Source organism: Hyposmocoma kahamanoa, unplaced genomic scaffold (genome assembly GCF_003589595.1).
Source record: "Hyposmocoma kahamanoa isolate Upper Pololo Valley unplaced genomic scaffold, ASM358959v1 94, whole genome shotgun sequence".
Taxonomy (NCBI): domain Eukaryota; kingdom Metazoa; phylum Arthropoda; class Insecta; order Lepidoptera; family Cosmopterigidae; genus Hyposmocoma; species Hyposmocoma kahamanoa.
The window spans coordinates 3,795,405-3,810,846 of record NW_020654878.1 but is presented as its reverse complement, the minus strand read 5'-3'; the positions used below and the strand labels follow the sequence as shown (position 1 = coordinate 3,810,846).

Here is a 15,442-nt window from a genome sequence, read left to right as displayed (position 1 = left end):
CTAGACCCTGGTATCATAATTACTGTCATGTAATTATTTCTAGTAATTCTGTATTTTATGCCTACTCAGAAGTTTACATTAATGGGTCACACAGCAACTACCTCCGTGGCCGAACGGTTACCATGCCGGACTGCCACGCAGAGGTCCCAGGTTCCAGATAAATATTTGTATGACCTATATTTTATTTATCTCGTGAGTTTGGGTATAATTAGTGGTTGTTTACGTGTGTGTCCATGGCACCCGCGACACAGGGTTTCCCTAGTGCGTGGCTATGTTGAGTGTGTGCGTTATTATTATTTAAAAAAAATGGAGGTTATGAGGTTTACAAACTTAACCATTGATATATTACATACATAGAAATTTTATTACGTTTTATAAACATAACATTTGAGTTGTCAAGTTATAATAAAAGTGAAAACGATTCTGTTGTTGTTTGTTGATAAATATATTTTAATAAACAAGAAGCCTCGAATGCTTTTGTTTTGAACTCGGCACTGAATTTGTAGTATTTTTAAAATACGTTCAGTGCCGAGACTATGTTTCAATATCTGTTACTAATGTTATTTATTTAGCCGCTTAGAGAACTAGTCATAAGTATGGGTATTTTTAATAAATTCTAATTGTACAAAATACTCGTTTTAGTCCCTATGCGACCTGATCATACTTACAACTTTGACTTATCAGGGAGAAGAGTGATGGTAGCTCAGCGAGAGAACGATTGGTTCTCGATTGAAAGTTAGACGGTTCGGATCTCCGTGACGGCATGTACTTATGACTTTAATGTCTAAGTTACGTTTTATAACACACGGTCACAGCCCCTCACTAGGGAAACCCTGTGTTATTACACCGAAACTCACGAGAGAAATGTAGATACAAATATTTCTCCCGGCCTGTGAATCGAACCTGGGACCTCTAACATGTTAACCAACCTTTCGCCCACTGAGGCAGTTTTGTTAATGTTTTAAAACCCTACCGTGTGAAACACATTTAACTTGCTTTGTGCACATTAGATATTACAGAATTCTATCTATCTATTGTATCTAGTCTATTGAAAATAAATTTGGCATGATAACAGTTGAAAGATTCTGGGATTATTTATATGACTCGACAGAATATCTCTCGCTAACAGTGAAGTAAAGTGTAGTGACGAAACCCGCACATCGGAGAAGGTTCTCTCTCCTTACAGGAGGCCCATGCCCGGCAGTCGGACGCACAATTGATTGACGACGATATTCACCCCGGGAACGATTCAACAAAGAAAACACACAGTACATATTTTAATATTTATTTTTTTATACATCGGAAACTCATAAGTTCGACTAAAAATAAAACAACAACTAATGACTATAAATTTATTTTTATTATAAGTTATATATTACTTTATTTCCGTTTAATAATTTATTTACATATTTATTTTTGTTATGTTTCAATATAGTAATGAAATAAACTCTATGCGCTACGAAATAGTAAATAGTTGTAGCAGCGAGCACCCCCGTAGCGCGCGCGCCTGCCTTGAGCCCGAGGCGGGCGCGAGCGGTATTTAGATGAGGCGCTCGCTGAGCCATATTCAAGTGTCCTCCGGCGGCGGCGGCGGCGCCCGCGACGGGCCGGGCGGCGGCTGCGCGTGCGGCACGCTCGGCTCCGTGTTGCGGCGGCGCACCTTGCCGCGCTTCTTGAGCATGGTGGCCTGCGGAACGCGGAGCGCGGGGCGTGAGGCGCGCGACTCAGGGGTTGGCCGAGCCCGCGGCGCCGCGCTTCGACTTCTTCAGCATCGTCGCCTGCGCAAACACACTCTCAGCCCCTGGCCCTCCGCCCCACGCCCTGCACTGCCCTCCCCCTCGCCGATCGGAAAACCTCGTGACCACGTCGCCGAAGTGGGGGGAGTCGGGGACTACAATCGCGACGCGAGTTTCCGATTCGCGCGGGGGTTCGGGTGGAGTGAGCCGCATTTTCACTGATACGTTTCCCGTTTAGCAATTGTCGTATGACAGTCTCGCTTTATTTACAGATTACTTTTTACTAAAACTTTAAAACTACTTTAAGACGTTATTATTGCACGCAGATCTATCAAACGCACACAACACAATCCTTGCCCCGGCCTGGCAAATAGTGCCGCTGCTGGTTGTAGCCGGGTCGAAGGAATTTTCCTTTCTGTTTGTTCGTATGACACCCAACCAGTGGAGTATTTTCATATATGAATACCACAATATTAAAAACATGATATTCAATAAAATAATTATTACGTTAAGAAGTAAAGTTTCACTATTTTCGCGATATCTTTCATCTTACAAGATGAACTTGTCGAATTTTGGAACTCTCGCCATCTAATTTTCAAATCGATTATTCAGAACTCTTTGATTATTACAAGCATGTAAGTGAGGCAGTGAAAATGCGGCTGGCGTGATATCTTCTACAGTGCAAAGGTGCCCGGGCGACGTGACCACGGAATTTTAAATTTTGTCAGGTTTCTAATGAATCCTTATTTAATTCCTATTATATGCAAAATAGTTATAAACTACCTTTCCTTTGCGACGTGTTTCAGTTAAGCATTGATATGACGTCATTAAAATTATTTCCTTTTAGAAGTACTGGAACTTAAATATGTTAAATACAATACTTGACTGTAACACTTCTCGCTCGAAGAACCATTAATAAGGAAGCATGCTAGATAATCTTCGAATTTACTGTTTAAAACACTTGAGTTACAAAATCTAACTAGTCAGGTTAAAAGCCGGTTTTAGTCGCAAAAAAATTGATTTAGTGTTAACACTAGGAAAACTTTATTCTAGCGGAGTAATTTTTTAATATAGAAGACCACAGCATTTAGTTTAAATTTGCTTGCACCCATAAAAAGGCATAATTTAATCGGTTCTCGTCTAATTTTTGAGTTACAATTTTATAGTCATTTAAAGTTTAGGAGCCAATGTACATATTTTAAAGCTTTTCTGTTAATAAATGATACTTTCAGCCTTTAATAATTTAAGTTTTCATTATGAGCTAGAATTACACGACTTTTTACCTGACAAATTAATAGATATTAAATTATTATAATTAATACAAACTAAATTACGTTGAAAACCTAATAGAGAGTCTGAGTAGATTCCTTTAATAATGGTTTGTTTTTTTTTTTTTCGTACTTTTACTGCAGAAAATATATAACAAACATAGTAACAACTCTTTTTACAAAATTCCCGTCTTCTAAATCAAGAATTCAAATAAAGGCTGTCTAAAAGTGCTATAAAGGTATCTACCGCAGTTTAAACAAGTTCTACTAGAATGGTTAAAATCATATTTCATAAAACTCATTTCATAAAAGACAGACATACTATGAAACATCCTAAACAAGATAGTGAAAATGTCATGTAATGTTACAGAAGGGTAGACCTTTCGTTCCTTATAGAAATGAAATGAATGAAACTAGTTCCAAGTAAAGGAATATGAATTTCTTGTAAGTTATTTAATTGGCTTGTTAACTTTTAATTCATGTAATTTTGTTTTCATGTTTATTAACTTTACGTTGAAGAAACTTTTCAAAATATTTATCATTTGTTGAGTATTAGAGTCAAGTATGAGCCGGTTCTCAGGCCTTACTGAAGGCGAGTGAATAGACAATGTCTAGGCAAACATGTTTTATCTTTGGCCACACTGTCATGTTCCATACAGTGAGATTGTTGGCAAATGCTTGCTTATATCGCAAAAAGGCTATAGAGTAATCGTGTAGTGGATTTTTAAATAGAGATAACAAAGTGACTGTTATTAATGTCACTTTATAATAATAATAATGTTGCCATGTTTATTATATAGTGCTATGTTTGGTTCAATTCTCCATTAACTCACTGAAATAGAATCAGTCAAAAAGAAATGTTAAAGATTTTTGTTTTTGTGACATTTAGTACCATTTTCCTGTTACAACATTCTTGAATTAAAAAAAAATATAACTTACAAATTATTAAAAAAATTGCCTGCGAAAATCAGTCAAGTCGATGCTTTAAGCAGATTCGACTCGATATTTATTTCATCAAAAAACTGGCAACTTATTTGTCAATCGCCAATTAAAAACCCGACTATAGATAAAACATCGTGAAAACAAAAATTGAATGTAGTGTATTTATGTTGTGGATGATGTCTGCGAGTATAATGTATAAGACGTACCTTGAGTGCGGATTTGAGCACAACGACTTCGCTAGGCGCCGCCACCCACGGCTCGCCGTCCACCTGCACCGGTATCTCGCTCTTCAGGTTGATCTTTATGTGACCACCCTGCAACAATTCAGGATTGCGTTACCGTTCATTTCAGATCAACTCATAGTGTGTATTAAATTTGGTAAATATAGAGCAAGCTTACGAACTAGACTATTAACACACCCCGGACACTCCATACAAAGGTCGAAAGTTATTTACCTACTATTGCTACATACAGCAAGGGCGCAAATGTGTGCGTGAAGTGGCAGAGTTACCCATCACTTTCTCGTACTATTATTGCGTTATGTGATTAGAGCGGAAATTCTAACGCGAACCTGTTATCTATAATTCTATTAATAGAATCGTAACTGCCTCTGTGGCCGAATGGTTACCATGCCGGACTGCCACGCAGAGGTCCCAGGTTCGATTCCCGGGCCGGAAGAAATATGTGTATGGCCTACATTTATTTCTCTCGTGAGTTTGGGTGTAATTTGTGGTTGTCTAAGTGTGTGTGTATGGCACCAGCGACACAGGGTTTCCCTAGTGCGGGGCTATGTTGAGTGTGTGCGTTAATTACACATGTTCATTAGGTATTTATATTAATATAATATTATGTTTTTCATTAATTCTGTAACTAGAATAATATTGAAGATTTATTTAAAAAATATATTAAAAGCACTTAATATGTTATATTTTTTTATAGTTCTTATTCTTATTGTTATAGTTCTTATTTGAAATTGCGTATCCAAGGTTACCTAGTTAATAATTAGGCATATTCACTACATAATATTTATCGGCAATACAAATTGAACATTCGAGAACCCTTGTCTACTAGGTCACGAACTTATGGCGTCTCATTATATTGATATAATAAATTTGTATTATACAGGCTGTATATTTGAAAGTGGGACATACTTATAAAGTGCGTTATATTCTTGATTCTGAACCCAAAGAAATAATGAACTGAAACTTCACAAAAAAATTTTGATTTTTTTTTATCGACTACTACTTGAGAACAACATTAGTTGTCGAAATCTATGCACATCACTATTATTGCTCCGACGCAGCGGCGGCGGGTGGCGGTACGGCGGCGAAAAACAAAGCACAGGTCGGGGTGGGGGCGCGGGCGCATTCGCGAAATTGCTCAGTGCACGCGCGACCTTGATCTAACGAAGACACGTAAATTATTTGTACTTCCGCTCGCCCGATCGCCACAAAATGGATATTTATTCTAACGTCGAATTGACTGAGATGGTGCGACTTTACGCAATAAGTGGTTATAGGGTAAGGCAAGCTATTGAAATATTCCCAAATCGGAGTTTACGCGGAGGAGGTGAACAGTGTCGAAGTGTTGCGTGAGAGGATTATCTCAGCATTTTATACTGTGAGACAAAATGTGTTTGTGTTGTACAATTTAAAACAAAATTTACTATGCCGTGCTAGACTATGCATTGTGGAAAACGGTGGACATTTTGAACACTTGCTCCGTACCAAGTAAGTGTAAATAAACTGTAAATAACTAAAAAAATCAATCATTGTAAATAATTTGACTTCACATTCTTAACTACGCCAAAAACCTCAATTCTTATTAAATGATAACTAGTTACTAAATCATAAAGTTTCTTTTTTAGTACGGAAAACATTTCGATGATAGTTCGAGTAAAAAATAATTAGCATAAGCTAAAACGTAAAGGTGAAATCATTGTTATTGTTGCTGTCTCACTCGGCGCTCGCTTGGTAGTATTCCCATTGTCCTCGAAATCACGCGTAAAGGGAAACGGTTTATTCCTATGTACACTTCAAAACACATTTGTTGATTTATTTTTTGTTCTATCCCATATCCTAATTTTATTTTAGTCTATGTTAAGTTGTAACATGATTTACTGTGACGTGTATATGATGAATATGTCTCACTTTCAAATATACGGCCTGTATATCACTCTGCACTAAAAAATGAAGGAAACAATAACTGAACGAGTCTCAGATATAAGTTTTTCTACTTCGTTTCATCTTCCGGAAAACGAAAGAAACTCCTCTCTTTACAGCCGTACACAACACAAATCACGACCATTATAAATGGTAACGTACAATAATGTTATATATTAATGTACAAGTTTTGTAATGCATATATGAAGACTATATTCAAATATCAAAGACGTTTCAGCGCGAAAACGGCTTGCCGCCAGTCTCGTTGTCGTTCAGTCAATGTGACCGTCAATGTGCGGGGCGTGGTGCGGTATCTAAAGCTAGGGAGGGGCGGAAAGTGTCTATTCTCGTTACTTTTTGGTCTCTCCCCGAAGTCGAAGACTGAGGGCTCTCGGAGTCGAGGTTCGTAATTCTCGTACCGCCCGTGAAACATACAATGTTTTTCATTACACTTGAACATATATAGTATGATTGCATGTACGCTAACTTGACTGTAATGCCTTAAATAAGACCCTCGGACCTTTTTTATTTTCATTACACGACCATGGCTTTAATGATACTAGGACGTGTTAGTGTGATGAAAATACCTTTATAGCCGAGTTTCACATAGTTATGGTTAAATATTGGGAGATTTTCCGGTGAACAAACTTCGGGAAGTTTTTTAGACGGTCATGGTATTTTAGTAGTTAATGTAACCAATAATGGTAGCAGGAGACGTATCACGTTAGAATCACATCGTTGCAAAAAGTACCCACAGGAAGAAGAAGACTGAATTCGTAAAAAGATGGACCATGGATCTCAAATATGTAATGAATATGAGTTACCTGCGCTATCCGCATGGCGCCCCGCAGCCCCGACTGAATCTGGCCGAGGTGAACGACGCCAGTGACGCCCACCACCTCTAGCATGCCATCCCAGTGGTTCGGTTTGTTGAACTGGTCATCCTTCTCTGGACCCCATGGGTTCGCTCCGGATCCCCAGCTAAATAAAATATTAGTTCTTAATAACAGTGTTAAACTCATATAATTCAATCCAAATGTAACTAGATACAAGCAGTGGAATTCTCCTAAAACAATGGAATAGTACAAATTATGTCATCTGTGAGCATCAGAAATGGCTTAACTTTTAGGAAATTCAATGGGAACTACAATAACCATATGCGACGGGTTGGACACCCATACTCACGATTTTAATATAACAGCTGTATCGTAATCGTCAGGGATTTCAATGTATAATTTACCTGAGTATATTCAAAATAATGATGCCCTCGACGGCAGGTAGCTCCACTGGCTTGCCGTCGACCTCCAGCTTGACAGCCTTGTGCAAGTCCTTGCACATTTTGCGGCCCACCATTTTACGTAGACCCATCTTCACGTACACGCCCTTGTTACGTAATCTGGAAATTTTGAAATGATACATCACAAACGTGGTCTAAGTTTCAGAAGTGGGATAGTTATCCTACTCCCACAAAGTCTGCCATGAGATAAGGTATTGACACTTCGCAGCAACAGCTGATGATGTCTTTAGATTGATGTCTGCTGCAACAGATATGTCAATTATCCCAAAAGTAAGTAAACGTACATTCCAGACGCTTTCCAGCCAATGGGTTGACAACTTGGGAGCAGTATCTGGATCAAGTAATCGAAAGGTCGAATGATGACGTGCCAGGTTTAATGCTGATGATGGTGAATGAAACTGACCTGCTATTGAATTTGTTGGGGTTCTCCTCCCTCGCATTGTGGAAGTCGAGGCAGAGGTCGGCGTCGATGCCGATACCGAAGTAGTTGTTCATTACCAAGATCTGTGAGTTGTCCTCGTTCTGAGCTCCCAGCTGCGTTATTGCCACTGCAAACACACAGTCGATCGTGTTATGAAAATCTATCGTCGAACAGATCAGGATTGGTATAAAGGTGTTAGTGATGGTTTAGGTGAACCAAGAAAACTGTACGTGCAAGCATGACGTAAATATATGTGCCCAAACTTATTGATCAACTGAAGAAACCCTGGACTAATCTTCACCGTGATTATTTTTGTAGGTTGTAGCTTGTGTGAATGGGGTATTGGCGTACTAACTTGGCAATTGCTTGGTCATATCCTTGCTTTCATCCTGTTTGTCCTCGGGGTGGAAGACGACGGTCCAGCGGTCAAGCCGAATCTCCTCCGCGTCGATGACATCGCGTAAAAGCGATAGCGGGTCCTCGCACCCCGTGTACCCCGAGCCCCAGCGTAGGACACGGGCGAGATCATTTCCTGGTGTAATACCAACAACGTGTCAGACTAATACCGATAATCAGATGATCGCGATGCTGTGTGCCGCCACACGCTAATAATCAACCGGCTTTTATTACTAACAATTATTAACCTTTGTGTTCATACATGGCAGATTCTATACTATGACTACCACGGTAATGATATAAACAGAGATATTTTGAAGGCATTGTTGCGAACACCTAATTTCTTGACTTCTGGATTTTGAGGTTGAAACGCCATTTTGCTGTTGGACCGGAGATGTGTTTTTGATTTTTGTACATTGACCATAGAAGTTGATTATTAGCTTCTGAATTGTTTAGTTTGTCTCTTTGTTTTGCAAGGTTTCTTGAAAATTATGTACTTTTTTTGCAAACAACTTACCAGTGCCGAGTGGCACGATGGCGCAAGGCGGGTTGGAGCACTGCGAGTCTTGACCGACATTGTCGAGGCACTGTAGCACCCAACCTATGGTGCCGTCCCCACCGCACACCAGGATCTTGTAATTCGGAATGTGGCGAAACACGTAAAGCCTGCACAAATAATGAAGATTTAATTTTAGCAATGTTTGATGTTTGTTTAAATTATTGATTTGGATCGATTCAAAACGTGTTAAAAAATTACGAAAAAGAAAGAATTATTTTATAACAGCGCGTGTTTAAATTAATTGACCAATCCTTCCACAAGAAATATTGATACACATTGACTTACAATTATATGGACGTCGGGTCCGCGCTAAAAAGTGTCCGCACTTGTAAGGCGCTAAAATCGTACACAGAGCGCCAAACTCCGCTTTAGTCTTCATTTGTTCGACTGACAGCGCGATACTGCGATGACATTACAATTTAAATTTCGAATAGGTTGACTTGGGACATTTTTTTCGTGGTTTTTGTATTAGACCCGTCGTCCATTTATTTGTAAGTCAATGTTGATACATCACAACAAACCAAACTTATTTGAGTCTTTCATATATCGATTATATAGATGTTAGGCTAGATATAATTATTTTAATGGAAGATCCTGTAAACTCACCCAGGTAAGGGTCCCCCGTTTTCCAGGTCGAACACCTGATAGGGGTTGAGGAGCTTCCGGAAAGAAGATATGAGCTCCAGACCCTGGCAACCACCGGACTTGACGTTCACGAACACTAGCAGCGGTTTCACGCCCGCTGGGACCATTGACGGTTCAATGCTGGGTAGCAGCATCACTGGGAGATAGTATGTTGAGTCAGAATGATGTGCACCATTTCCATTAACATAATGATAATTTATCCAAAAACTTAAGAGCGGTAATTCTGTTTTTTTTTTTTAGATAATTTTTAATGATCCTTCGAGCCGGATTATTCACAATTTAAATGAATATTTATATGTTTATCCTGTATGCATTCCATTAATTTACGTCCAATTGAGATAAAACCATGAAAAGTTTCTGAAATATTAGATTCCACTTCTGAGTGACTCCTCTAAAGAGACGGTTAAGGCCATTTCTTACAGAGAATCAAAGGTAAACAGCTTTTTCTTTCACTGGCTTTGTAACGCATATACCGGGTACAACTAGAGCTGTATAAAGACAGATAATTGTTTGCTATGCTAAGAATATCATTGCAAAATTAATTGGCTACCAGAAGAAGGACCTTGTTGATACACTTACCTAATAAAGGCTTGTCCTCATGCTTAGCATCTCTGAGGGCATACAGCGCGCGCACCGCCTTGTTGGCGTCTTCATATGTGATCACCATCGACCCGTACTCGTAGTAGATCGGCCCGATTGATGTAAATTTGTTTTCTGCACAAGGACAAACCAGGGATTTGTAAATCCAGTTGTCATTTGCCATAAGCTGGAGACACCATTGCATTAAAATGTGGATGACCAGTTTATTCTTTAGATTTAGCGGTACATGGTTGGTGAAAGGTGCAGCGAGTGTTACCTTCTCCAAGCAGGTTGACGAGTATCTGCTCGTATTGCCGCTGGTTGAGGCTAGCAGGTAGTGAGGCGACGAAAAGCGCGAGTGTGGGACCGTGCGGGTCCCGCCGCGGCTGCAGGTAAAACCGTGCCAGCTCCATCCGCCGCACTGATTCACGAGCTAATCGGACTATGATGCGCCATGGACGCTCTTCTTCTTCTAGCACCCTTTCTGACACTGGATTTCAAAAACGAATTGATCGTAAATATCGTCTTTCAAAATATATTTCCGGTAACAAGCAAATTTTGGAATCGAGCACAAATTCTGTGGAATCAAAGAAATATGGACCATTAAAAGGAAAATGTGATGGGTCACAACACCACATCAATTATCGGGTCTCAGATTAGAGATAATTCTGTAATATGAGTGCCAGGGAAACGAAATAATCGCTGAAGCATTAATCAGAAAACCCAGACTAGAACCAGTTTAAAAATGTCCGCTTCCCAAATTATTTCTAACGGGGCTTCCTCATCTAGCGACCACAGTTTTAAACGTTCGGTAATGGAGGATAAATAAAAAAGCAATTCTTCAACAGCAATATTCTGGAAAAATCAATAAGAATAAGCAACTTCTTGACATAGCTTTATGCTACATTATTAAAAATATATAAGTAAAATGTATTAATTACATGTGTTTGTAGTACCTCCCCGGTCCAGCAGGATCTCGGAGCAGCGGTAGTCGGCAACAGCGTTATCAGCGTCCAGGCCGAACCTTTCAAGTGCCGACATCATAAGGTCGGCAACTGTTTGCTCGCCTACGCATCCAACCGTTACGAATGTTTCTCCCGCACCCGGTATACGGCCTGGGTATACTCGGACTTCTCCGCCACCAGTTTCTGGCTCCCTGATGGAGGAGAAAGGTTGAAATGCCTGATCATCTGAAATACCGTACCTATTTCTGCCTCCAAGCAGTAATCTGTTCCACATTACTGCGTTCCTGTTTGAAGGGTAAGGGTGCTGGTGAAACTTCAGGCATATATAACTTGTCAAGCTTTATGTCTCATATTGACGGGTGCAGTGTCAGTCTGAGTGGCACTGCAACTGTTGTAATTAGGCGTGTTGGTGACCACCAGGAGCACGACACACGACATGTTCGTCCTGTCACTAGATATCATATTTAGGATTTCTTTCAGTAAAAACAGGAAAAAGCTTTTAAGGATCACTTTTTAAAACCAAGTGTTGACCATAGATTTTTACGACTTTCGTGGTTGTTCACTAACTGATGCATTAATTACAGATTTCTCATCGCGGTATGATTTCTATTTATATTTCCAATATTTCGGAACCAAGGTTGTCATCGATCGACAGCGACTTCTGTGCATCATTGTTTTATACTTCTCGGATGTGCTCCTTCATATGGTCGACCATCGAGATCATAAAACGCCAAACGTTTAACCGTGAAGATGGATATAAACTATTCAGTGCGTGGAATCCGGTGCTTAGTGCTTACAATAATAAAAACAAAAATGCTTCGACTTCAGCATCGAGTAAATAACCTATATAGAATATAGAATTGTGATAGACACAGCTGTCATCTGCCACTGGCCAGTCAATCCGTAACATAGAGTGTGTAATCCTTCCGAAAAATCGGAAAAATAAAAAGGACTCATACCGAGAAAGAAACTTATAATTAGTAATAATCAGTAAGTCACTTCCTAAATTTTAACCTCATTTGTTTGCTTATGTAGAATTAAACGATGTTGCTATTGTATAATAAAATTAATACACACACTTCACGCTCTGTAAGCAGATACCACAGCCAGGGCTGGGCAAAATACATGCTACATCTTAATTGAAATACAAATTACAAAATACTTCCTTAAATGTATTTAAAATACAAAATACCAAATACTTTCTTGAGGTGTATTTGAAATACAAAATACAAAATACTTTCATGGGGTGTATTTAAAATACAAAATACAAATACAAATTACAAAATACTTTATTAGTATACTTGTCGCGACATGTGGAAACCAACAATTTCCTTCAAAGCATTTCCTTCCACAATACATATCTTGAAAAGGAAGTTTTAAATATTCAGTTTTACCAGAAAAAAACTGTTAAACCAATACAACCATACTTCAGAGCACGAAGTACGTATAATTATTATTAATATTCCTGTACATGACGAATACTGTATAGACGTGTAAATGCCATTCATAACACGTTCACAACACAAATTAGCCGCTCACGCGATACGTTATCCCTATCTACTCGGCCTATAAAGGATGCAAATGTGCAATTTAAACCAACCGCAAAATGGCGGCTATAACCCTAGAACCCTGCTACTCTAAGTTATAACCTCGAAAAGATGACTTTGACGTCTTTGACAATACCATGCACTGTTGCCACCTGCAAATGTGCTTCTACTGCATTGAATACGAGTATTTAAGATGTGGTGAGTGTTGTGTGTCGGTGTAGTGAGAACCCTAGTGCACAAATAAGTAATGAAGATAAAGTGCGGGTAGTTAGAAAAACTCGCACAACTAGAAGATGCTGACACCCGCCTCTTCAGTCCCTGCGAGACCATGGACGTTGCAATATGTCCGAAACGTCGAGGTAAATAAAATATGTTTATACGTGATTAAGTCCCGAATTAAAAATCAAATAATTTCATACTTAATTTTTTGAACGTTCCGCTTTACACACACGGACGCACGCACGCACGCACGCAGGCACGCACGCACGCACGCAGGCTCGCACGCACGCACGGACGCACGCACGTACGCACGCACGCACGCACGCACACACACGCACACAAACACACACACACACACACTCACACACATATACACATACATACATATAATAGATGCTCTTTGCAAAAAGTAATTGATCACTTGCATTTACTTCGTCATTTACAACGACTTCAATCTAATTACATATATTTTTTGTATGTAGTTCTTCACATATAATACCACCACGAAGGTTGGGGGTCGGTTAGGGTGCCGGTTGGGGGTTCAGTTAGGGGCTCAGATAGGGGCTCGATTAGGGGGTCCGGTTGGAGGTCGGTTTGGGGATCGGTTAGGTGTCGGTAGGGGGTCGGTTAGGGAGTCGGTTGGGGACCGGTTAAGTGGTCGGTTGGGGTTCGGTTAGGGGGTCGATTAGGGAACGGATAGGGGTCGGTTAGGGGGCTGGTTGGGGATAGGTAGGGGGTCGGTTAAGGGGTCAGTTAGGGGGTCCATCCCCTAACCCGCCCCTAACCCACTCCCTAACCAAACCCTTAACCGACCCACTAACCGATCCCCTAACCAGCCAACTAACTGACCCCAACCGGCACCCTAAACGGCCCCCTAACCAACCCCCAACCGAACCCCAACCGGCCCCCTAACCTACCCCTAAACGACCCCCAACTGACCCCCTACCGGCCCCCTAACCGAGCCCCTAACACACCCCAAACTGTACACAGAATGACCGAGTGAACCGTCTTGTCGGACTTTGACCAATACATCCAAAAATGCAAGCGCGCGATTTTTCTCAATTTCACATGTGAACTTCATTTTGTTATGGGTGTTATTAAGACGTGCTAAATAATTTTGTATATGTTGCTCCTTTCCTTCCATTATGCAAAATACGTCATCAACATACCTCTTCCATAATTTTATTGTTGATGGTGCTGACAGAATGGCGGCGTGTTCATAGTGTTCCATCCAAATGTTGGCAACAACGGGAGCAACGGGACTGCCCATCGCTACACCATCAATCTGAAGGTAGTATTGGCCATTATACAGGAAGTAGCTCGTGTTTAAGCAATGTTCAAGTAATTGAGCAATCTCCATTGGGATGTTATTTTCTTGAAGTTTCACTTTGATAACGTCGATGCACTCCTTTATTGGTACGTTTGTGAAAAGAGACTCAACGTCATAACTAACCATTGTCTCATTCTCGTTAACTGTGGTACTGTTTAGGATCTCAATGAAATGCCTGGAGTCCTTCACAAAAGAGTTCGTTGTGCCTACTAGAGGTGTTAGTGTACGAGACACATATTTTGCCAATTCAAACGTGGGTGAGTCTATCTGACTCACTATTGGTCGTAATGGTACGTTAGTTTTGTGTATCTTTGGCAAACCATAAAGCCTCGGCGGTTGGACGATACGTGGACGTAATAGTTGTTTTTCAATATCAACTGGGATAGCGCTCCTACATTCAGTAATAATGGCATCAGTCTGTCGTTTCACTCTGGCAGTCGGGTTGTATGTTACATGTTTGTATGTCATGCCATCCTCCAGTAAAGCTTTTATTTTACGGTCGTATTCTTCAACGTCCATAATCACAGTGGCGTTTCCCTTGTCTGCCTTCAGTACTATAATTGTTGTATCAGCCCTAAGTTCTTTTACAGCCATCAGTTCCTGAGTACTCATGTTTTTTGGTGGTAGACGAGCGTGTCGCAAGGCTACAGCCACGTCTTGACGTAAGGTTTCAGCATCACTAGCTGGCACCCTATTACACACAATGGCTTCTTCAACACCACATATGACTTTTTCAATTGGAATGCGCGTTGGGGTAGGAGCGAAATTTAATCCTTTTTCCAGGGCGTTAATTGCTGGTTCAGTCAGTACCTTGTTAGACAGGTTTATTACCGTTCGAGTTCCTTTCGAGTTATCATGGTACTTACTTACCGGTTGTTGTTTACGAATCAAAGTTGAAAACTTATTTTCGTGATTTAATGCACACAGCTCAGCAGTACGCTGCGCTTGTAGAAACGTAACACGATCACATAACTCGAAATCATTTTTACTTAACCGAACACTGCATTCCAGATGTAACAGATATAACTCACACGACACTTTTTCAAACATGTAACGGTTGTTACGTATCAAACGATGAAGCAGTTTAATGCTCGCTTTATACAGAATGTGCGCGGAGCCGTAAATGTCTTTCCGTGGCCTAATATTAACACATACTGGTATAACATTATTGTCCCGGCACTTAGTTAAGAAAACAATAGACTCCCGTAGACACTCCCGCTTTTTTCGCGCACGCTCTAGTTGACGTATTGTTTTTACACATTCCGGCCCGTACCGGTTTGCTATATAGATTTTAAGACTTTCGTGGTTATTCACTAAATGATTATCACTAGTATCAGGTTTCTTACCACGGTATGACTTCTTTTTATTTTCCCGAT

The 15,442-nt window shown here is 40.2% G+C and overlaps 1 protein-coding gene across 1 annotated transcript in view; it reads right to left on the bottom strand.

Annotated features, from left to right (window-relative positions):
• Nucleotides 1-1,390: 1,390 nt before the first annotated feature.
• LOC113237960 (diacylglycerol kinase theta) overlaps nt 1,391-15,442 on the bottom strand; it is an 80,887-nt gene continuing 66,835 nt past the window's right edge. The window contains exons 7-18 of the mRNA XM_026474676.1: nt 13,939-14,860; nt 10,962-11,215; nt 10,283-10,495; nt 10,006-10,140; nt 9,388-9,562; nt 8,740-8,888; nt 8,182-8,358; nt 7,809-7,953; nt 7,349-7,504; nt 6,933-7,089; nt 4,153-4,260; nt 1,391-1,687 (exon numbers count right to left, since the gene is read on the bottom strand). Of these exons, the coding sequence (XP_026330461.1) occupies nt 1,568-1,687; nt 4,153-4,260; nt 6,933-7,089; nt 7,349-7,504; nt 7,809-7,953; nt 8,182-8,358; nt 8,740-8,888; nt 9,388-9,562; nt 10,006-10,140; nt 10,283-10,495; nt 10,962-11,215; nt 13,939-14,860 (2,711 nt within the window). The 3' untranslated portion in view covers nt 1,391-1,567. The remainder of the gene's footprint in view (nt 1,688-4,152; nt 4,261-6,932; nt 7,090-7,348; nt 7,505-7,808; nt 7,954-8,181; nt 8,359-8,739; nt 8,889-9,387; nt 9,563-10,005; nt 10,141-10,282; nt 10,496-10,961; nt 11,216-13,938; nt 14,861-15,442) is intronic.